This window comes from Notothenia rossii, assembly GCF_949606895.1.
Source record: "Notothenia rossii genome assembly, chromosome: 10".
Lineage (NCBI taxonomy): Eukaryota > Metazoa > Chordata > Actinopteri > Perciformes > Nototheniidae > Notothenia > Notothenia rossii.
The window spans coordinates 32,190,960-32,214,552 of NC_136908.1; the positions used below are offsets into that span (position 1 = coordinate 32,190,960).

At 41.4% G+C, this 23,593-nt stretch overlaps 3 protein-coding genes and 1 long non-coding RNA gene across 5 annotated transcripts in view; 2 read left to right on the forward strand and 2 right to left on the reverse strand.

Annotated features, from left to right (window-relative positions):
• LOC307023318 (uncharacterized protein) overlaps window positions 1-6,937 on the forward strand; it is a 51,575-nt gene extending 44,638 nt beyond the window's left edge. The window contains exon 5 of the mRNA XM_079656526.1: window positions 5,829-6,937. Coding sequence (XP_079512652.1) covers window positions 5,829-5,832 — 4 coding nt within the window. The 3' untranslated portion in view covers window positions 5,833-6,937. The remainder of the gene's footprint in view (window positions 1-5,828) is intronic.
• Window positions 6,938-7,527: 590 nt separating this feature from the next.
• On the reverse strand, window positions 7,528-10,374 carry LOC307022597 (general transcription factor II-I repeat domain-containing protein 2-like). 2 transcript variants are annotated; one of them, XM_079655439.1, is made up of 2 exons: window positions 8,307-10,374; window positions 7,528-8,106 (listed from the first exon to the last, which is right to left on the reverse strand). In XM_079655439.1, the coding sequence occupies exon 1, from the start codon at window positions 10,264-10,266 to the stop codon at window positions 8,326-8,328; it is 1,941 nt and encodes a 646-aa protein (XP_079511565.1). In that variant the 5' UTR covers window positions 10,267-10,374; the 3' UTR covers window positions 7,528-8,106; window positions 8,307-8,325. The 2 variants fall into 2 exon arrangements, with proteins under 2 accessions (XP_079511565.1, XP_079511564.1); XM_079655438.1 differs by having other exon boundaries at window positions 7,529-8,106; window positions 8,303-10,374.
• A 7,783-nt stretch (window positions 10,375-18,157) lies between these two features.
• On the forward strand, window positions 18,158-20,874 carry LOC307023383 (niq CART3-like; the record flags this gene model as incomplete). Its single annotated transcript, XM_079656612.1, has 3 exons — window positions 18,158-19,167; window positions 20,016-20,087; window positions 20,767-20,874. Exons 1-3 carry the CDS (start codon window positions 19,054-19,056, stop codon window positions 20,872-20,874), a joined length of 294 nt encoding a protein of 97 aa, XP_079512738.1. The 5' UTR covers window positions 18,158-19,053.
• Window positions 20,875-20,987: 113 nt separating this feature from the next.
• Window positions 20,988-23,200, reverse strand: LOC307023328. Its single transcript, XR_013803675.1, has 3 exons — window positions 22,971-23,200; window positions 21,767-21,821; window positions 20,988-21,661 (listed from the first exon to the last, which is right to left on the reverse strand). It is a non-coding gene; the product is annotated as an uncharacterized lncRNA (long non-coding RNA).
• Between the last annotated feature and the right edge of the window lie 393 nt (window positions 23,201-23,593).

Below are 23,593 nucleotides of genomic sequence, written 5' to 3' on the forward strand. Positions count from 1 at the left end.
AAACACGGAAACACAGAAACACAAAAACACAGAAACACAGAAACACAGAAAACACAGAAACACTGAAAAAACACAGAAACACTGAAACACCGACACACAGAAACACAGAGACACAGAACCACAGAAACACGGAAACACAGAAACACAGAAAACACAAAAACACAGAAACACAGAAAAAACAGAAACACAGAAATACAAAAACACTGAAACACTGAAACAAAGAAACACAAAAACACAGAAACACAGAAAACACAAAAACACAGAAACACTGAAACACCGACACACAGAAACACAGAGACACAGAACCACAGAAACACTGAAACACAGAAACACAAAAACACAGAAACACAAAAACACAAAAACACTGAAACACTGAAACACAGAAACAAAAAAACACAAAAACACAGAAACACTGAAACACAGAAAACACAAAAACACAAAAACACAGAAACACAAAAACACAGAAACACAAAAACACAAAAACACAGAAAACACAGAAACACAAAAACGAAAAAAAACAGAAACACTGAAACACTGACACACAGAAACACCGAAAACACTGAAAACACAAAAAAAACAGGCTTGTGTTCTAGTATGGTTTTTGAATAAACACATCAGTATTTAAAAAAATCGATAGGAGGCTGATATAATTTGACTTTTTAAAATGAAACAAAGATACAGGGGGGCAAAGTACAAACACTCTGTTTTTCTGACTAAATTAATCCTGGCAGCTTTATGTAAAGTATAAGTGTCTTGTTCAGATAAATATTTAACTGCAGACACTTATACTTTACATAAAGCTGCCAGGATTAATTTAGTCAGAAAAACAGAGTGTTTGTACTTTGCCCCCCTGTATCTTTGTTTCATTTTAAAAAGTCAAATTGTATCAGCCTCCCATCGACTTTTTAAAATCCTAATGTGTTTATTCAAAAACCATACTAGCACACAAGCCGTTTTTTTGTGTGTTTTCAGTGTTTTCGGTGTTTCTATGTGTCGGTGTTTCAGTGTTTCTGTGTTTTTGTGTTTTCTGTGTTTCTATGTTTCTGTGTTTCCGTGTTTCTGTGGTTCCGTGTCTCTGTGTTTCGGTGTTTCTGTGTGTCGGTGTTTCAGTGTTTGTGTGTTTTTTCAGTGTTTCAGTGGTTTCAGTGTTTTCTGTGTTTCTGTGTTTCTGTGTTTCTGTGTTTCTGTGTTTTTGTGTTTCTGTGTTTCAGTGTTTTTTTGTTGTTGTTGTATTTCTGTGTTTCTGTGTTTCTGTGTTTTTGTGTTTCCGTGTTTCTTTGGTTCTGTGTCTCTGTGTTTCGGTGTTTCTGTGTGTCAGTGTTTCAGTGTTTCAGTGTTTGTGTTTTTTCAGTGTTTCAGTGGTTTCAGTGTTTTCTGTGTTTCTGTGTTTCCGTGTTTCTGTGGGGGTATAATACGCACGTTTCAATACACATGTATCATACATCTTCGCTGTTACCCTCCCCCTTTTTTTTTTCTTTTTTTTTCCTATTTACATTTTAATTTTTTCACACACAAAATCTATAGTTATACTGATCATAACATCCCCAGGACCGTCTCCAGCTTAGAATCCCCCAGATCAGTGGAATTACTGGAATTGTGTATCAGTGTTTCAGTGTTTCTGTGTTTTGTGTTTCGGTGTTTTTGTGTTTCTGTGTTTCTGTGTTTTTGTGTTTTTGTGTTTTTGTGTTTTCTGTGTTTCTGTGTTTCAGTGTTTCTGTGTTTTTGTGTTTGTGTTTCTGTGTTTGTGTTTCTGTGTTTCTGTGTTTCAGTGTTTCTCTGTTTTTGTGTTTTTGTGTTTCTGTGTTTCTGTGTTTCTGTGTTTCAGTGTTTCTGTGGTTCTGTGTCTCTGTGTTTCGGTGTTTCTGTGTGTCGGTGTTTCATTGTTTCTGTGTTTTTGTGTTTTCTGTGTTTTTGTGTTTTTGTGTTTCTGTGTTTTCTGTGTTTCTGTGTTTCTGTGTTTCAGTGTTTCTGTGTTTTTGTGTTTTTGTGTTTCTGTGTTTGTGTGTTTGTGTTTTTGTGTTTCTGTGTTTCAGTGTTTTTATGTTTTTGTGTTTCTGTGTTTCTGTGTTTCGGTGTTTCTGTGTGTCTGTGTTTCAGTGTTTCTGTTTTTTTTGTGTTTTCTGTGTTTCTGTGTTTCTGTGTTTCCGTTTTTCTGTGTGTCGGTGTTTCAGTGTTTCTCTGTTTTTTCAGTGTTTCAGTGGTTTCAGTGTTTTGTGTGTTTCTGTGTTTCTGTGTTTTTGTGTTTCTGTGTTTCAGTGTTTCAGTGTTTTTTTTTGTTGTATTTCTGTGTTTCTATGTTTTCTGTGTTTCTGTGTTTTTGTGTTTTTGTGGTTCTGTGTCTCTGTGTTTCAATGTTTCTGTTTGTCAGTGTTTCAGTGTTTCTGTGTTTTTTCAGTGTTTCAGTGGTTTCAGTGTTTTCTGTGTTTCTGTGTTTCCGTGTTTCTGTGGGGGTATAATACACACATTTCAATACACATGTATCATACATCTTCCCTGTTACCCTCCCCCTTTATTTTTTTTTAATTATACAATTAATTATATAATACAGCGACCTGAAAGTGAGACAAATGAGTTAAATCACTCAGTGAGGTGTTCTGTCAGAGAGAGATGTTTAGCTTACAGCAGCCTGTGACGGCCAATAATAATTTAAATGTCTTCCTTACTGTAAGCAGTTATGAAATACCTGTTTGTGAAAGGTTATTTGTTTTCTTTATTGTTCAGATAGAAACCACTGCTTTCTGCTCACTGGTGAGTTAGCCTCTGAGTGTTAAGCACATCAGGCTGGCAGCTGTATGGGCATTGCTCTATGGTAGCTGTTATTTGCACATTGTTAATCATGAGCAATGCATCCTTACATTGTTTAACTGTGAGGTGTTATACAATTGTACTCTGGAGAGCTTTTAAAGGTAAAAAAATAAACGGCATGATGGGATGTGCAGTACCAAATATGTAAAGCACTTTTTTGTTAATGTATGATTTGCTGCATATAAGGAATAAAATAAAAATCCTCTGTCGTACCATATTGAAGTATCATTATTTTTGCATCGTGTTGAATCGCATCGTATCGCACCGAATCGCATAATGTTGAATCAAATCGTATCGAACTGTATCGCAACAGGAGTGAATCGTATCGTATCGCATCGCCTGGTGTTTCAAAGGTATCGTTAATGTATCGTATCGTGGCAACGTATCGAGATGCGCATCGCATTGGCCTCAGTGATGGAGATGCACATCCCTATTCTACATCCATTACAAATTTGTGCAATCAACTACTTCATTATGATAAGTTGTCTACAGCCACTTTAAATGCAATCAAATGTATATTTCTAAGTGCTTACAACTTAAAAAATATGTACGTACAAATGACTGTATATTGAATATATTTCTGTACCCAGTGTTGAACAGGACCCAAACCTTTGAGAGATGAAAAAGGACAAATCTGCTTTAATCAACTGCCAAGTAGTCAAGTCTGCATTTGTGTATGTTCATTCGTAAAACGTGGAATTCGGTTTCTTTTTAATGGCCTAGGCGGATTTTGGCTTTTTTCTCTTGCCAACATACTTTTAGACACACTTTGAGGTATGCAAAACCTTAAAACTAGAACACTGATGGCTGGCTTACGCTGCCCACTTCATCACCTTTTAACAAGAGAGTAAGTATATAAAACTTTATTTTGTATATTTTACACATCAGCAGAAACAGAGAGAGATGGCAGGAAGGAGGGAGACAGTCTCCCCCACCTTTACAGACACTGTGTGTTTTAGAGAGAACAAATACAAGTGTAAGGTAAGTGTTTTTAAATTACATCCCCCCTCTGTCTAGTGATAAGATGGCAGGAAGGGGCAGGGCCAGGCTCACACAGTCACCCCGCTGTCTGATGAAGAAGGAAAGTGGTAACATACACCAATACTATTTTTAATTATTATGTTTATGGTGGGCTTTTCTGTAGGGGCTAAAATAAGATTTGATGTAGCCCCGGTCCACAGCAGGGGTTAGGGTAGACCGTCACACACACACACACACACACACACACACACACACACACACACACACACACACACACACACACACACACACACACACACACACACACACACACACACACACACACACACACACACACACACACACTTGGGGGCGGGCCCACCTGTCAGTTTTTATTACATGATTGAAACAGAATTTCTAAAATTAATTTATTTTTTATGATACACCATAAGGCGCAACAGTGGGGGCTTTTCACACCTGTGAATACACACCACCCCCCTCCTATCAACGGATCTCACACCTACTTGGGATATCACACCTACTTGAGATCTCACACCTCGATCTGAGGGGAGGCGGGACTTAGCTCATTTGCATAATGGGGGGAGGTGTGACCTGTCACTTTTTTATGCATACTAATGAGACGAAAGCGGGATCATTATTACTACTCCTGTGGGAGCAGATGTGTTGCCAGGCTCTCATCGAGGGGGGGCACGCCGGGATATGAGGTCTCCGTGCGGCCCTGCACCCTCAGAAAACCTGCCTTTCCTGCCACCGGAGCTCTTGCTTTCAGTGGCTGTTGCAACGACGCCTCAACACCCTGCCAGATATCTGGCAACGGGGGTGAGACGAAAGCCGGGTGCCCCGGGCGGGCCGGACCGTAACCGGCTTACCGGCTTCGGCGGCAGTGGTGCGGGGAGCGGTAATCCGACACGACCTGGCAGGCAGACATGTGCGGTGGACTTCCGCGGATTCCGGACCCGGAAGTGTCAGACACCGATGAGGCAAATTCATCTTCTTCCTCCTCCGAAAACAGAGCCATAACCCGCACGGCTGGGATGGCGAACGTTGGTGGCGTCGCCTCGGCCATATCCTGGTCTCCCACGTCCACCACCTGGAGCTCGTCTTCGGCTTGGTTTGGTCCCAGGAACTCCAACCAGAGCTGGTGGGGATCGACGCCCGCTATCAAGCCGGGCATGAGGGACAGGCCCGGGTTTCCTGCAGCCCTGAATGGAGGAGGGACGCTGCAGAACTGGAGTGAGTGACTCAGTCCCAGTGTCCTGTCCACCCATTCTGTCAGTACACAGCTGAGGAAGCAGCTGTGGAGCCGCAGCTAAGAAGCTGTGGTACTCTCTGGTGGCCCTCTCTGCCGCCAAACCTTCCATGAAAGGAAGATTGGCTCATGGGGAACCAACACGACAAGGGCCGAGCCTCCATTCGCTTGCCTGGAGGTAAGATACTTTTTACTTGTTTCGAATGCTTTTCTCAGGTGTTGTCCCGCTCGCTGAAGAGAAAAGGATGACAGCCGGCTACGTTTATAGAACTTCAGTGTGTGAACGCTCGCGTATCATTGATTAGAGTAGTACCCATAGAGTCCAGTAGAGGGCGGAGCCTGTGCGAGATAGAACGGTGAATATGAAATTGAATATGAACATTCATTCTGAATCTGTCAGAGACAGAATGTCCTCCTGATAAAGTTTATGTCATGAAATTATTTGTGATAAATGATCTTGTTTTATTGGTCGAAAATTGAAAGCTTGATTCATTCTAAGTTTTCAGATTTTAAAAAATGTAATCGCAAATATTACGTTTCATAAACAGCTTGTTACTTTATAAGATCTTTAAGTTGTGATTTTGTTTAATTAAATGTTAAAGCAAAGATAAATCATCAGGTTGTACTTTATTGTGATGAAGTATGCGGCCTCTAGGGGACGCTGACACACATCAGACACATTTTAAACCACATTCCAGTCAGTGACATCATCAAGGTTATTATTATTATACTTTTTTACCCTAGTGATGTTTAGAGAAAACTAATGAGAGTTTTATTGATTTTCTTTTTGCAGCTGAGGTCGGGTCACTGTCCCTCGATGACCTTTGACCTCTGCAGACGGGCCATGCTTCCTTCACTCAGTTCACAGACTCTTTGTATTCTTAGAAAAAACGTTTTCACTTTTATTTTAATGTGTTGACGAGCAACAGCAGTGAAATCTCTACATGGTGAGACTTTTATACAAATGCCGTAGGCTATATATATATATAAATATGGTCATTTATAAAAAATATGGAGGTTTAATAAAGATGAATCAACAGAGGCCCTGAGAGGCAAGTAAAAAAAAGGGTTCATTTCAAGTCTGATTAAAAGAGTTATCTCTCCTGTGTTGATAACGTAAGAACAGGTGAACAGATGTTATACTCTTTACAAGTTGATTTTTATGTTTCTTTTTCTGTCAAACAGCTGTTTTCTTGTCAGTCTTATTTTTTAAGTTTTTGATGTTGTCATACTCAATTTGGCCACTAGAGTGCCTCACTACCCCATGTAGAACACACTAAAACCTTAAAAAATATATATACTATAATATATATGTGAGGTTTGATTTTCCTATGTACTGTACTATACACAACATACACACATTGTTTGTTGGCATCAATCTCCTGACAACAACAACAACAACTCTCCTGCCAATAACGTCAGAGTTTAATGTATACAACATACAGTATGTTCTGTAGCAACAGGATTTTGGATAACAAATTATTTCATTTTTTCTATTATTGTTATTTATAATTCCTCCCCTGAACTCACATTTTGTCAGTAAAAATATTTCAGACTTTGCTCTTTGAAGACAGACAGCACTTCACAGTTTCATGTGTGTTTATCTGTTGTGGTTTGTTCTGAACAAGGAAATAATGAGCTGTTTGTTTTAATAAACCACTTTAAACTCCAAACTGTCAAGTTAAAGAGGAATTATTCCTGCTTCTGTCTTGTGCTGCAGCTAGAAGGAGATCACATGTCTGAAGGTCTTTTGAAGAACGTTTCTCTGCAGAAAGAGAATGGAAAACAGTTTTAGAGAAATACGTTTTAAATATTTCAGAAATGATTTTCATTGAAACATGTTGGTCTAAAGTTATTTTTGCATGTTTGATTTTATGTTTCACAATAAAATGTCTGAAGTTACTAACAGCTTCTTGTTTATCATTTAACACAGCAGAATGTCTTCATGATCAAACCTTAGGATGTCACTTTATCTTCAGTTGGTGCTTATTAAATCATAAATATCTGTGTTAAACACTGAAGGCCTCTTAATGCAGTTTGCATTCTCACTTTACACTTTTTGCTCGTACGTCTTTATTCCGTATTGCGGGATCAAGATGAAGTTCATCAAATTAAAATGATAACCCTGTTTATGTATATACTGTATATATATGATTATCCTGGGGCAGATCTTGTAAAGAGTAAGTATTGAACCCCTAAACTTCAGTATTTGGTAGAGCCAGCTTTTGCTGCATAACATCAAAAGCTGGGGGGGGGGTCGGATTTCTGCCGCTCTCTGCAGATCTGCTGGGGTTCTTCAGGTTAGTTGCTTGTTGCTTGTGGATGGCAGCTTTCGAAAAGACCCACAGATTCCGGGGGCAGGGGGGGGGGGGGGGGGTTGAGATCTGCTGTGGTCCCTGCAGTGTGGGGTTTCTGCCACACATAGCAGTTTGAAATCTCCATCTTCTTCTCATCAGACCACTAAACCTAGTCCCACATCTCAGCTGGTTCACTCTCATGGTTTCAAGATAACTCCTGGGTTGTGTTGGAATTGTCAGTTTAACTTAGGAACCTTTTCCAGGAGTGAAATGACCTGGAAGTACCTCAGTGGCAGCCATGATAAGAGCTGTTGTAATTCTCTAGAATCTAGAAAATTACAACAGCTATCTAGAGTCTAGATCAGGGGTGTCCAAACTTTTTTCACTGAGGGCCACATACAGAAAAATATGCGAAAGGTTGGGCCACTCACTAAAGTTAAGGTATATCGCCTCACCTCTAGTGTATTAACAGTAATAAAAATCAATCAATCAAATGTAGGTAAATCATTCTTGATAATTTATTATACTTAAAGAAAAAACTTTATACATCACATCTTTCTATGTATGGGTATTCATTTATCTATTTTCAAATAAAATCAATCAAATGTAGGTAAATTATTCTTGATAATTTATTATACTTAAAGAAAAAACTTTATACATCACATCTTTCTATGTATGGGTTTTAATTTTTTTTACAAAAAGGGTTGGCAGCTCATTCTCAAAACTGCAGCCTCAGATTGCTTCTTTGTCAGGATGGGGACCCCCTTCACAGCCCTGTATAAAGAGGGAAAAATAAAAGGACAAGGGAAAGGGTGGGCTTTATTTAACCTAGTTATGCAAATAATTTATTGCGGTTGTTAACAAATCAGCTAACGTTTTTTAGAAAAAGGTTATCAACTTTAATTGACTGAATTTATTAAGTAATTGGGCTTTTGAACACATGAATACTGTGCAATATATTTTAACTCACCTACAATGGGAACAGCGTTGCACTTAATGGGAGCAGTGATGCTGCGCTCTGGACTGAAGGATGGCTGGCAGGTCAGGAGTAAGTTTGGTGGTTGAGATGCGAAGGACATCACCGAGATGGCTGTCGGTCATTTTGGTTCTCAATCTGCTTTTGTTCAGAGTTAACAGAGAAAATGTTTGCTCGCATATGTATGTTGTGCCAAACAGACTCGTCATTCTTTTTGCGTGGCGTCGCATCAGAGGAAACTTGGCCTTTTCCAAGCTCTGGTAGAAGTCGGGTAGGGAGAGGAGCTGATGTTGATTCTTCAGAGAATCATCACACTGCATTTCGATGAGTTCTAATTGCAGACTCTCTTCCACTTCTTCTGCATCCATCAGGAAGGGAGTTGAGAACAGCTTGATTTCTTTCTCAATGACAGAAAAATCTTGGAAGCGCTGATTGAATTCTGTCATAAGAGTTGTGATCACAGACACATATTTCCCTTTTTTAGCAGAGAGGTCGGCCTTTGGATGAGCACATTTGATTTCGGACAGCGTAGGGAAGTGCGCAAGGTTGAAGTTGCGTAGTTGTGTCTCAAAAAGACGAAGCTTCGCACAGAATGCTTTCATGTGTGCATAAAGTTGTGGTACAAGCTGGTCTTTGCCTTGTAGGCTCTTGTTCAGTGAGTTAAGATGACCAGTAAGATCAACTAGAAAGGCCAGGTCTGCCAACCATAGAGGATCACTCAGTTCATGAAGAGGTCGGTCCTTCTCTTTCAAAAACTGGTCAATTTCTGATCTCAGGGAATAAAACCGCTTAAGCACGGAGCCGCGACTAAGCCAGCGCACATCACAATGATAGAGTACGTCCCCGTATTCAGCATCGACATCAGATAGGAAAGCTTGAAATTCTCTGTGGTAGAGCCCTCGTGCTCGAATTATGTTGACAGTTTTCACAACTGTGGTCATCACATCGCCAAGCTGGACTGTCTTGGCACAGAGAGCTTCTTGGTGGATGATACAGTGCAATTTTACAGCCTCGCCTCCACTCTCTCGCACCTTGGCGCACACCATAGATGCCATTCCTTTGCGCTCGCCTGTCATAGCGGGAGCCCCGTCCGTTGCAACTCCACACAGCTTGTCCCATTTAAGTTGCATCTTGTTAATTGCACCTGACACGGCTTCAAAAATGTCCTTACCCGTTGTTGTGCCCTTTAGACTCCGAAGATCAAGCAGCTCCTCCGTAATGCAAAAGTTATCGTCAACTCCCCGCAAAAAAATTAACAGTTGTGCGGTGTCTGTGGCATCTGTGCTTTCATCACATGCAATCGAGTAAAAATCAAAAGCACAAGCTTTATGTGACACTTGATTTTGTATGTTAGCTGACAAGTCTTCGATTCGCCGCACAATTGTGTTTCTGGACATGCTCACGTTGTTGAATTCCTGCATCTTTTCCGGGCACATTATTCCAGCGACTTTAATGAGGCACTGTTTAACGAAGTCACCGTCTGAGAAAGCTTTCCCGTGGCGCGCTATGAGTTGAGCTACCTCATAGCTAGCTATTGTAGCATTTTCTTGTGTTTTGTTAGCACGGTAAAAGTACTGTTGTTGAGCCTGCAGGTTAGCTATCATTTGCTTGACTTTCTCCTCTCGCTCAGCAGCAGTGTAGGACGTGAAGGTCGGATGCTTGGTTTCGTAGTGTCGTCGTACATTGTACTCTTTCATCACTGCAACCGTTTCATTGCAAATCAAACAGACACATTTCCCCCTGACTTCTTTGAAGAAATATTCATTTTCCCACTGTGTTTGACATTTTCTGCATTCACTTGCTATCTTGCGTTTCTTTGGTTCTGCCATTTTGTCGTCACGGATTTTTTTTATTTGAAACTTTTTTTTGTGGAGAAGCTGCATTAGGACTGCAGCTAGTGAGTAGCTCCACCTACTGGTCAAACTAAGAACTACAATAAAGTCAAGTGCAAGTTTCATGTGTGGGCCACATTCTATTCTATTTTTATAATTTGCTGCGGGCCAATAACAAATGGATCCCGGGCCGCAGTTGGCCCGCGGGCCGTACTTTGGACACCCCTGGTCTAGATGATAGGAAAGGAGCTTTGAAACTTCCGTTATAGCCTCCTTTAGCTTAGGAAACACTTGACTTTCCTTTACAAAAGGAAAGGAGAAACTGCTGCCCCACAATACCTTGCTGCAACATTTACCGTGACACAACATTCGGCTGTTCGCGGAAACAACCGATCGTGACCGAGAAATGATATCATGATCATAATGGTGCTTTACTTTGTTATTTCAGTTCTAACCTTGGTAATGAAGAATATATGTTTCACTGTCGTTGAGGTTGGTGGGCCTGAAATAATCTCTGAGTATTAATCAGATCTACTAATTGAACTAACAGAAGCTATTGAGTCTATGTACGTTTACCACCAAGCTCAGATCCACCTGGATCAGCAAGGTTTCACGTCTACTAACTTCTGGAGAACCAGGTTCAATGAACTGCTTTTTAAGGCAGACGATGCACTAAATCCGGATTCTGGTATCTGTAATGAGGTGTGGCCCTACTTAAGTGTGAGTGTGGCAGTCGTGCAAAATTACCTTATCCCAGTCCAAATGGGTGAGATGATTTTATTCAAAGAAATGGTACACACTTTTACACTGTTTTTATCTCCTCTCGTTACATTGTGACAATAATACAATTATTTCCCCCCGGTGTAAACTTCTAAGACCTAATCAGTGGTTCACTGGTTTACATTTATCCTTTTTTTAACACCTCCAGCAGATTTTCAGAGGAATGTCCTCATGGTGACCGGGTGTAAAATCAACTGTCCTCTTCAGTCGGTGCACACAGTGATTTGAGAGAACTTACTCTAGGGTTACATTTCCCAGTAAAAGAACCCTGTCTTCTTCCTCTCGGAGCTGCTGCATTTATATCCTTCCAACGGAAGCAGAAGGAAGTACGCACCCACATACCCATATGTGTGGGGGAGTGTCATTCTCTTCCAGGGGAGTGAGACTGGACATGTCCAGACTCACTTCAGATGGTACAGTCAAAATGAAACTAAAGCTTAAAGTAATGTCCCATCCAGTCAGGGGCCTCCTGTTGATTTAATCTTTCATATCAATTTACCAAACCGTTCACATTTAGTATATAAGTATAGAGCATCTACTAATATGATGCGTTTTATTTTATATTAAAAATTATATTTGATTAAATTAACGTTCTTTTTAATTATTTAACTCAATATGGAAACCTCCACACTGTTGTCCACATTTATAAAGCATAAAACACCAACACCGTATGAAACACCATCAGAGCACGGTGCAAAGTATCTAGATGTCTTATAGTAGTCCTCTGTACAGAAAACTGTAGTTTCCCCACGGCAGGCGCACATTAATAACATGCGCTGGTGCGTCATATATGCGTCTGATAGTATCAGTGCAGTCGGATTCTCTTGAAGCCCGGTCATCTTCTCCTAAGTCCTTTTGAATTCTCCCAACCACTTTTGCTTAACCCTGTGACGTTTCACACAGAGGTCAAGGAATAGTGGATAGGAGAAGACTATAGGAGCTGGTTTTTGGACAATTCGACCGCAATCCAGGTTGAAAATTGTTTCTTTATAGCCCCCCTCCCATACATACAGACTGTGGGGGAAAGTTCTGTGTAGCAATACAGTGGGAGTCACCGACTCAGGAAGGAGACACGGGGAGAGCTGGAGCTTTGATGTCAAACACTGATGGTTTATTTAGGAGCTTCGGCCGGAGGATTCACAAAACAAGTCCAAGAGCCAGAGGTTCTGACTTCACGATAGAGTTGCCACGTCAATCCTGAAGAACTCTACCCCAGACCCATGTGTTTAACTAGTTCAGAGAGAATCATCAACATGCTGCATAACAAGATAGAATGATAACACCTCTATCAGCTGACGCCAACAGGCAGGAACAGGGAGACAAAACACTGAGAGCAAAGCAGCCAAGGTTACAGATGCGTGTGCTCAGTCCGGACAGTATGAACTGATAAACTGGGTCAAAGTTATGGGCCTTGGAAAATATTTCCCCAACACAGACCAGTGTCATGCAGAGATGACATGGTTAACTGGTGCTCCGTATCTCCTCTCTCAGCCTCTGAACTCTGTCTCTCCCTCAGTGATTCTTGTCTCTCTGTCCCTGACTCGTCTCCTTCTTTTTCAGACGCTGAGTTTTGAGGGTTCATTCTAGGTGTTGTTGATTCAACATTCAAGGCTTTATCATTATCTGCACATTATATACAGTGTAGATATGGCAATGAAAAACTTAACAGGCTCCTCCAACAGAGCCACATAAATATATATAGGACATAAAAAAAATAAAACAGATAAAATAGTGCAAGACAATGTTTTGAGATGTGCAAGTAAATACAAATAAAATAGAAATAGTGGAATAAGAGTCCACAGGTAAATGGAATATGATATATTAGATAAATAATTTTCAAGATGCAAACAGATGAATGTTTATGGATGTTCTTTAAAAGGTTCAGGTGTTTAACAGTCTTATGGCCTGTGGGATGAAATTGTCTCTGATTCTGGTGGTTTTAGTCCGGATGCTGCGGTACCTCCTGCCAGACGGCAGCAGGCAGAATAGTTTATCGCTGGGGTGATGGGGGTCTTTGATAATCCTGAGGGCTTTCTTCCTGAGCCGCTGGTAGCAAAGGTCCTCCATGGATGGCAGCTCCGTCCTGGTGATGTGCTGTGCAGTTTTCACCACCCCCTGAAAAGCCTTACGATTGAGGGCGGTGCAGCTGCCGTACCAGGCCGTGATGCAGCCAGTAGGGGTGGGGGAAATAATCGATACAGCATAGTAACGCTATATTGTATCGATACACGGACGCCAAGTATCGATATTTTATTATATAAACTGTAGCATATCCATCCGAAAGATGGTCGTACACTTGACTGATGATTTTCATATACCAAGACACAAATCAACAAAGACATTTAAGCTACATCCATATTAGCATTACTTTAGCCAGGGCTGCCAACACTCACGCATTGAGCGTAAGAGTCACGCAATCAACCCATATCTCACGCACTCACGCCACACTTGCCTTTCCTCACGCTAAGTTTTCGTCCAAAATAAATGTATATAAAAATGAATTGAAGGAACAGCAAACCGAGCGGTCTACGAAATGAGACGGTCTTGTGGCTTAGTTCAGTAAAGTTTGAACGATATTCAGAGATTCTGATTTCACGGATCAATAACTCATGAACAAAACATTATTCAGACACAAATGACGTCTCCTAAGTACCGTGGTAAGGTTGACAACGAACTACAATCACATTTTGATTTAAAAAAAAAAGCCAATATGCGCCGTCCTCCGAGCTGGACACATTACATTGGTCTCTATCCGCAGCCGGAGAAGAAACGAGTGCTCAGGGACCGTTTGCAAAGTGCAACTCCGAAACAAGTGAATACAATAATATTCAATCACTATTATACAGCTTATTACTACCAAACTCACTACTACACAATAGTCTCCTGGTGGTCATACTACAGCAGAGAGTTTCAAGAATATGCCTTTGAATAATTTTGGGGAATATTTATAATGTAAAATCTTCAATAAATATGGCATCATCTTAAATAACTTTACTATTATACAGTATATTTCTACCAAACTCACTATTTGCATTGTTGTTGTTAGCATCTGGTTAGCTAGCTGCGCTAACGGATAGAAGCTGTTTCTCAAACAATGAGAGGGAGAGCTCTCTCCTGTCAGGCTGAGAGAGATAACTACAGCTCAGTGAGGTAAGGGACTCTGTTTAGATAGTTAACTTTAGTCTCGTTATCTCAGTGGGTCTTAAACGTTTTGGTCACCATTTATGAGAATAAATGAAAAACAGCTATGAAATAGCCTACTATGACAGTAAAACAAGAATACAGTTTAAAAGGGGAGTGATTTGTAAAATATCCATAAAGAAAAAGAAAATCTGTTTCCAGTTCTGTTTCATATGGGTGTTGAGAGATGTATCCTTAAATTCATTTTGCACCAGGTTGATGCATTTAACTTCAATATTTAAAAAAAAAATCTTCCCAGGGGATCAGGCCCCCGGACCCCCGGAGGGTGTGCTATAAAATAGCACTTTACCTCTGCTTACACCTATATGCCATTTTATATGCTCTGAGCTGATTATCGAGCCTTCATTGTAAGAGTCGCGGGTACACTGTGTATGTGCGTATTCCATTGTAGCGCCCGGTATATTAATGGGAAACCCTAGTTTGTACATGTTCAATACATTTTTTAACACTGTACACATGAAAGTATCTTTTTTCGGTTCACCAAAAAAAGATCTCAATCCAAGCTGAACTCAAATGTTGGCAGCCCTGCTTTAGCATACCATTAAACAAGTGAACTTCAAATAGTTAGCAAAGTTTACGACTTAAGACACAAACCACATTTTTATATTACAGTTAACACTAACCTTGTGCCTCTTCGGGGGGTGCTAATACTTTATGTTCTGATATCTCCGTTAACGTCTGTACTTTATCTCCGTTCTTTTTCTCAGTCATTTCTTTGCTTTGGGCACAGTAACTTCCTGTTAATAGCGCAAAGTTGCCTTCAAAATAAAAGCACGTCTAATTAAAACAGGAAGTTAAGCTAAATTACACTTAGCTGCTGAGCTTTTTCTTGTGGCCATGGCCATGAGTAAAGTCAGTGGGATTGGCAGGAAGTTAGTCAGAACAAAGATGGAATCAGCGGAGAAAGAAATCAGAAATGCGCCGGTCGCGTTTAAATCAAAGGTGTTTAACTATTTTAGATTTTTTAACCAGGAAGGGAAGACGGACATGGATATGACGCATGTGATTTGCAATATCGCAATATATCGTATTGCAATACTTATCATATCGTAGAATCGCAATACTATCGTATTCTGGCTTAAGTATTGCAATAGCATCGTATCGTGTGGAGCCTGGTGATTCCCACCCCAAGCCAGTCAGGATCCTCTCTATGGTGCACCTGTAGAAGGTCAGGATCCTCTCTATGGTGCACCTGTAGAAGGTCAGGATCCTCTCTATGGTGCACCTGTAGAAGGTCAGGATCCTCTCTATGGTGCACCTGTAGAAGGTCAGGATCCTCTCTATGGTGCACCTGTAGGTCAGGATCCTCTCTAGGGTGCACCTGTAGAAGGTCAGGATCCTCTCTATGGTGCACCTCTAGAAGGTCAGGATGCTCTCTATGGTGCACCTATAGGTCAGGATCCTCTCTATGGTGCACCTGTAGAAGGTCAGGATCCTCTCTATGATGCACCTGTAGAAGGTCAGGATGCTCTCTATGGAGCACCTGTAGGTCAGGATCCTCTCTATGATGCACCTGTAGAAGGCCTGTCTGATGTGGCTGGGGAGGGCGTTCAAGAGGGGGGGTGTGGCAGCCGAGAAGGCCCGGTCACCCCAGGTCCAGAGCGTAGTCCTGGTGGTCGGAAGGGTGTTTGCATCTCCGGACCTCAGGCAACGGGTGGGGGTGTGATGGTGGAGGAGGTCAGAGAGATAGGAGGGGCCAGGTTGTTGAGGGATTTGATGGTGGTGATGAGTAGTTTAAAGTCTATTCTGTGTGTGACTTGGAGCCAGTGGAGGTTGTGGAGGACCGGACTGAGGTGGTCTCGGCGGTTCTGGATGTATTGCAGTTTGTTGTTGATATTGTTTGGTGAACAGAAGAGGATGCTATTGCAGTAATTGAGTCTGGAAGTGATGAGGGTGTGGATTTCAGCGGCAGTAAAAGAGAGGCTCTTAATTTGTATCTTCCAAAGCACAATGGTTGAATACTTATGCAACAGCATATTTCAGTTATTATGTTCCTTAACCCCCCGCCCCCGCGAGGGTTCACAGATATTCCTGGGTTTGCGTGCAGGGCCTTTTGATGGTGATGGGAGATGTCGGGTATCGAACACGGAGCCGTCAGTGGCTCACAGCGTGGGGACGCCTCGGGCTGCTCGTTTATTTCAGGAGTCTGCAGACAGGAAACACTCACTCAACATCTGTCTGGTGAACAATATAAACAGAACAGAATAAAAGGAGCTGAGATGGAAACTACCGGATCATTCTGAAGGTCTCTGCAGCTAAATGGTTGTTGCTGTTGTCTTCTCTGGTTCCTCTGAATAAAGTGAATAATAAATAATAGTGTGTCCGTGTGTGTGTGTGTGTGTGTGTGTGTGTGTGTGTGTGTGTGTGTGTGTGTGTGTGTGTGTGTGTGTGTGCAGCTGGAGATGGATTGTCTGCTATTATTCATACAGAATGTACACTGACTCATTTATAAAGGGATATACGCTCAAAAAAAGACGTATGCCAGTTTCCACGCAATGTTTGCAATTTATAAAATACTAACTTGATGGAAAAACGTGCGGTCCTCCACGCAAACTCTAACCCATGCGTACGCACTAAGCACAAACACGGGAGGGACGAGAAACTGCAACGCCGTTGGCAGAAGGAAGAATGGAGAGAAATATGTGGAAATAATACCATAAATAAAATGTTACCTCTCATTTATCATATATGAAGAATTCATTTTCAAACATTGATTAAAGCCAATCTTAAAATCATTAAACAAACGCCTGTTTGCGACTCCCCAGTGCACACAAAAACATAACTTGGATAAATAAATAAATACGGATATGTTATTTCAAACCACCTCGAATATGTTGTGTTAATGTTATGAAATGTTTTCTCATAAATGATGCGGTAAGCAGGAGGACAGAATTACGTCTAAACTAACGCCGTTTTGCATTTCTATAGGTTGTATATACGAGCATGGTTTTATATACTACCATGTTTAATCATGTTTTATGCCGTTTGCCAAGACTTGATAAGTCGCTCATAAAACACAGGAGGTATGGAAACTAAGAACACCATATGTGGTAAATTGTACAGCTAATATAACAACACATTAGTTGTATTTCCTTCATGGTGGATTATGGATATATAGTTGCTGATCGACAGCCGGAACACAAACCACCAAATACAAACAAATAATTCAGATCCAGTCGCCATGACTCCACTCCGGAGGGATTCCCCGATAATTTCTTAGAGTTTCTCATCAAGGGGGGTCTCCTGTCCCCGGTACAAACACACTGACTGAGGAAGGTTAGGCTATGTGTATTTATTTTGTCATGAACCTTTTTCGGACCACTTATTTATTTATGTTGGTGACGATCCGACCTCCATGCTGCTACTCTGGTTCAAACTGCATCCACCAAACAATATGATTTATCTCGACCTCCCCAAAATAACCAAAATCTGACACGGTGTGAGATGTCTTTTTTAGCTGTTCTGTCGTCATTTCCTGCGATCTTCTTCATGCAGTCAGTAAAAATGAATGAATGAATGGGCGTTTCTTTGACTATTTATAGGCAAATATGGGCATTACGTGAAGCCCGCAAAAGCTGCACGGCATTTCGAGTCGTTTATGTACCTATTTATCGGATTTCTACTACGTAAGCAACCTTCCCACGTGAATCATAAGTACGGCGTTATACATGAGGCCCCAGGCCTTTACAAACTACGGAAAATAAACGCCAAACGTCCTCAGAAACACGACCAGATCATTTCACCATGTCGTGATTTTCACATTTATACTACATGTTTTCTTTCTGCTGGTTACATTTTTTTATTGGATGTTATTTGTTTTTATGAGGTTAACGGCTGTACAAAAAAAAAGTTTCAGATTGTTTTGCCATTTTTTATTGGACTTATACTCCTTGAGTATCGATGGCTGTGTGGTTGCACACTTGTGATGTACTTGTACTCCCTGTGTATCTATGGCTGTGTGTTTGTATGCTTGTGATGTACTTGTACTCCCTGAGTATCGATGGCTGTTTGTTTGTACGCTTGTGATGTACTTGTACTCCCTGAGTATCGATGGCTGTGTGTTTGTACGCTTGTGATGTTTGTACTCCCTGAGTATCGATGGCTGTGTGTTTGTACACTTGTGATGTACTTGTACTCCCTGAGTATCGATGGCTGTATGTTTGTACACTTACAGTATGATGTGCTTGTACTCCCCGATTATCGATGGCTGTGTGCAGCAAAGGTTTCCTGACTTTTCTGCGTTAATGAAACACGGAGCCTGGAGATGATAATCAGACGAGGAAAAGGGCACGAGCAGCTTTCTCCTGCGTCATCCTTAAATCACCTTCCTGATCTCAGGTCAGTCCAACAAACAGCGTCTAAAAGAAGGAGAGACAGATGCCTGACCTCTGACAGGAAGTGAACCTAAAGGTGGAGAGATGTTCACTCCTCAGTCCTCCTGAGGAGCTGCTAAAGAGACACAGACTCATCATTACCAGAAAATCCTGTCCATGATCCGACAGCCCCCCGAGGTTAATTTAGCCTCCTACTGTGAGTCACAGTCTGACCCTTGACCTTTGTACCACAACACGAGGACGCCATCGACATGTTAATATTAACCTCACAGACGCGTCATCGATCACAGCCAAACACGTCGGCAAGTTTATCTGATGTCTGAATACATGAATAATATCTGACAGCAGCAGGATCTATAAATATGGGGGGCTGAGCCAGCAGCAGAGAGGAGGAGAAGAAGAGGAAGACACATTTTAATCAACAAAGAAATAGTCCTAGGAGCTGAACATAGCCACCACAGAAGAAAAAATACTTGTGATCTTCTGTAGGACCTTCGTCATCTCTGTGAGTGACTTCACATTTTCCTGTTCCGTAGTTAGAGCTTTGAGAATTTCAGGGGTAGAAAACCATGCTCTGTGTTTTGCTCAGTTTCTGGAGATGGAGAGTGTTCGTGCGGCCGTCTACCTGTCCGTCTGTCTTTCCCTGCTGACCTCCCTGTGTCAGGGTCGAAGGTCACCGGAGACGCTCTTCGGACTCACAGACAAAGAGCTGGTGAGGCGTACAGGATCTCTGCAGCGTATTTACACGCTTTTATTCTGTACATCGTAAAGATCATAGCTAATTAAAGTTGTATCCAAATGTTTAAAGGGAACGTCGAAATAGAATTAATGAGGGTTTCAATGTTTTCAAAAGTAATTGATGTTGTCAAATTATGAATTTTAAGCTAATATAATGTGTAAAATGTTGTCAAGAGAATGTCATCGAGGGAATTATCAATAATCAAGAAGTTTTCATATTAACCAATGAAGCCAGGTTATGCTGCATTAAATTATTTAGTGACGATAATTTGAATAAATGAAATACTAAATTATACATTTAAAATAAGTTAGAGCCATAGGGTGACGAGATGATTTATAAGAAGCTAATCCAAAAGGTTAAAATTATCAATTTAACGGATTATGTTATTATTAAGTGATGAGTTAGATTATTAAATCGAAATATTTTTTACAAAAGTTATTTTAACGAATTATTATAAAATCAGATGTAATTTAGGTGGTGGGTTAATGTGTTAAAAATATGTTTCTATTAATAATACAAAACTAATAATATTAGTCTGTTCTTTATCTGACTGCACAGACAGCTTTAGTATACATAGACATTTAACACAAGTGAAAAAAATTATGATGTTAATTTGAAATTGAAAGTCAGCGTTATGAATTAAACACATAATGTCTAAAAGAGTTGGTAATGCTCAACATTTTCTTAATTCACTATACTAACAAGAAAATCTGATTGATGCACATTTAAAGAGCAAATAAATACTGTGTGTGTGTGTGTGTGTGTGTGTGTGTGTGTGTGTGTGTGTGTGTGTGTGTGTGTGTGTGTGTGTGTGTGTGCAGGCTGCTCTCCTGGATCAGGCTGACAGCAGTGTGTCTCTCTCTGTGGAGAAGAAGGCCAGCGTCATCCCCCGGGTAACACCAGCTGTCAATCAATCACATCTCATTCATCCATTCATTCCTACACTCCTTCAAATCCATTCATCCATTCAGTGATTCATGTCCTTTGTGTTTCCTGTTCTGCACTAACATGTTTACAGTCTGTCATATGAAACATGTTTATTTATCAAATGACATCACTTCCTGTCTCTGGGCTGTGTTCAGGGACATTTTGAAGAGAAAACCTGTCTCCCTGTCCCCTATCTCTCTCTTCCTCCCTCCTGTCTCCTGTCTCTCTCTCCCCTGTCTGTCTCTCCTGTATCCCTCTCTCCTGTCTCTCTCTCCTGTCCCCCCCTCCCTCCTGTCTCTCTCTCTCCCTCCCCCCTCTCTCCTGTCTCTCCCCCTCCCTCCTGTCTCCCTCTCTCCTGTCTCCCTCTCTCTCCTGTCTCCCCTGTCTCCCTCTCTCTCCTGTCTCCCTCTCTCCTGTGTCCCTCTTTCCTCTCCCCCTCCCTACTCTCTCCCTCTCCTGTCCCCCCTATCTCCTGTCTCCCCCTTTCTCCTGTCTCCCTCTCTCCTGTCTCCCTCTCCCCCGTCTCTCTCTCCTGTCTCCCTCTGTCTCCCTCTCTCTCTCCCCCTCTCTCATGTGTCTCCCTCTCTCCTGTCTCCCTCTCCCCCTCTCTCCTGTCTCTCTCTCTCTCTCCTGTCTCCCTCTCAGTGTGATGTGGGCGAGCGATGTGCGATGAAACATGGCCCTCGTATCGGTCGGCTGTGTGACTGTCTGAGAGGAACGGCTTGCAACACCTTCTTCCTTCGCTGCTACTGAACACACACACACACACACACACACACACACACACACACACACACACACACACACACACACACACACACACACACACACACACACACACACACACACACACACACACACACACACACACACACACACACACACACACACACACACACACACACACACACACACACACACACACACACACACACACACACACACACACACACACACACACCTGTCTCTCTGCATGTCTCTGTTTCAGTTTCAGTGTCTGCCCCTCAGATTCATTTATTTTTCTTAAAATAAAGGTTCTTCATTAAGCTGCTCGGCTCACATGACTCCATCATTTAAAGTACCTACATAACAAATATACCCAGTACAAGTTCCTGAAGTCAAAGTATATGCAGTAAAAATGTACTCTATGAAGTAAACATATACATGGTTAAAGTATCTGCCTTATAAATATATACAGTACAAGTTCCTGCAGTCAAAGAATTTGCAGTAAATGTATCAGCAGTAAAAGTAACGAAGGTAACTTTGTTACTATGGACTGACGGCTTCGGGCCTTGTAATATTGCACATGTGGGTTAGCACTTTATGAAACAACTTCTATTTGAACAGAAATAATGTAACCCAGCACTAGTAGTGAAAGGTTTGCACTTTATTAGCGTGATTTGCACAGTACAGTTTGGCATTGCATATTTGCAAATTTTTATATAAATTATACTATTTATTGAGGTAGTATTTATTAAATGATTAAACCGTATTCATTGGAATGTCGTCTGGCAAATGCTGGTCGGGTCCTCGGCTCCACCTGAAAAGATAGGGGGGTTAGCGAGAGCGCCAAAAGTGTTTATGATTGTGTAAGAATAACAGCGGTTGAGATTAATCATTGTGTGCAAATGTGTCCATCGCTTACCCATGCTGTTTCGTCCTGTGTCCGCGCCTCGGGTGTTATGTTCAATCTGAATTTTCTTTAAAATAAAAAACATCAATATTGATTCTGACTTTTCTACATCCAACTCACAGGTTTATCATTACTTTGAGATAAAAGATGATTAATTTAACCCTTTTAGAAGTGTAGATATGGTCATTTGTTCTGGGAATGTCATTTTCGAGCCTGAGACCTGAAAAACAGGCTCAGCGCTTAACAGGTTAATAAATGATCACTACACTATTAACTTTATTGTGAAACTAAAACAGAACGGTAAAAGAATAGTTTCCGGTCCATTCTGAGGCCCAATCTCTGTAGATAAATAAAGAACTACGAGAGATGTGTCATATTTAATGCAGCTGATGCATTTATTATAATGCATTTATGTGAAGACTTTCAAAGAGTAAAGCAAGCACTAGCTGAATAAAGTATGATTTTATCTTTTACGATACGTTTTTTTTCATATGGAATACAGTTGGAGGTCAACCAATCACAGAGCTTGAGGACTAATCACGGGGCTTGTCAAGCAAAGCACATGGTGTAGTCTCAAAAGATAGCTGAGGATTATGGGTAGTGTCAGAGGCGCGGGAAGGTATTTTGAGTGGGGGTGCTGAGGTGCTGGACTCCAGTGAACACTATTACGGGCACTATAGAGCACGCACAAAAAAACTCCCCACACGCAAACACACAGTAAACCCGCGACTGTTACAATGAAGGCTCGATAATCAGCTCACGGCATATAGGCAGGGGTAAAGTGCTATTTTTTACGAGTGGGGAGCAGACCTCACCTCCTCTAGGGGGGTCCGGGGGGATGCTCCCCCGGGAAGATTTTTTTTTAAATATTGAAGTTAAAGCGTCAATCTGGTGCACTTTGAGAGCAACATTAAGAGATCTATGGATACATCTCTCAACACCCAGATGAAACACAACTGTAAGCAGATGTTCTTTTTCTTTATGGATATTTTACAAATCACTCCCCTTTCAAACTGTATTCTTGTTTTACTGCCATATAGTATTTCATAACTGTTTTTCCTTTATTCTCTTTTTTTTTTTATAACTATAATGATCATATGAAGGTGTGCCGCGGAAATAATCTTTTGAATAATTTTTGACCTAACCGTTTGAGACTCACTGAGATAACTTAGACTAAAGTTAACTATCTAAACACTCAGAGAGTCCTTTAGCTCACCTGAGCCTCTCAGTCTGAGAGGAGAGCTCTCCTCCAGCTTGTTGTGGAACAAACAGCTCCGTATGTCCGTTAGTGCAGCTAGCTAACCAGATGCTAACAACACGGTCCCTGCTGCTGGCACCGGTCCCTCTCTCTCTCCCCCTCTCTCACACACACTAAATGCGCTATTTCCGCACACACACAGAGCCGCGAGCTTGAATGACACAAGCACACTTTTATTTCCATGCAACTCTCTGATTGGTCTGGTGTCTTGCCTCTGTTGCATTCACTGAACACGGGAAATTACAGTCCTAACGTCCTTTCTAGTGTCTTGATGAGGTTCAGGTAAAGCACGGTTAATGTATTATAATATTGAGGTAGAATTGTCCGGGGCTACAGAAAAAAAATTCGGGGCAGGCCAAAATATTATTTTACCAACAATGTGGAATGTATTGGCTACATATTACACAGATTATGCACAGCGGGAGCAGCAATAACCGTCAAATAATAATTCAGACAGGGGAGCTCCGCACCCCCTGCCTGCCGCTAGGGGGTGCTGCAGCGCCCTCAGCACCCCCCTTCCCGCGCCCATGGGTAGTGTAGTGTCTTCTGCCATCCTAAAACTCCGATACAACTATTTGTTT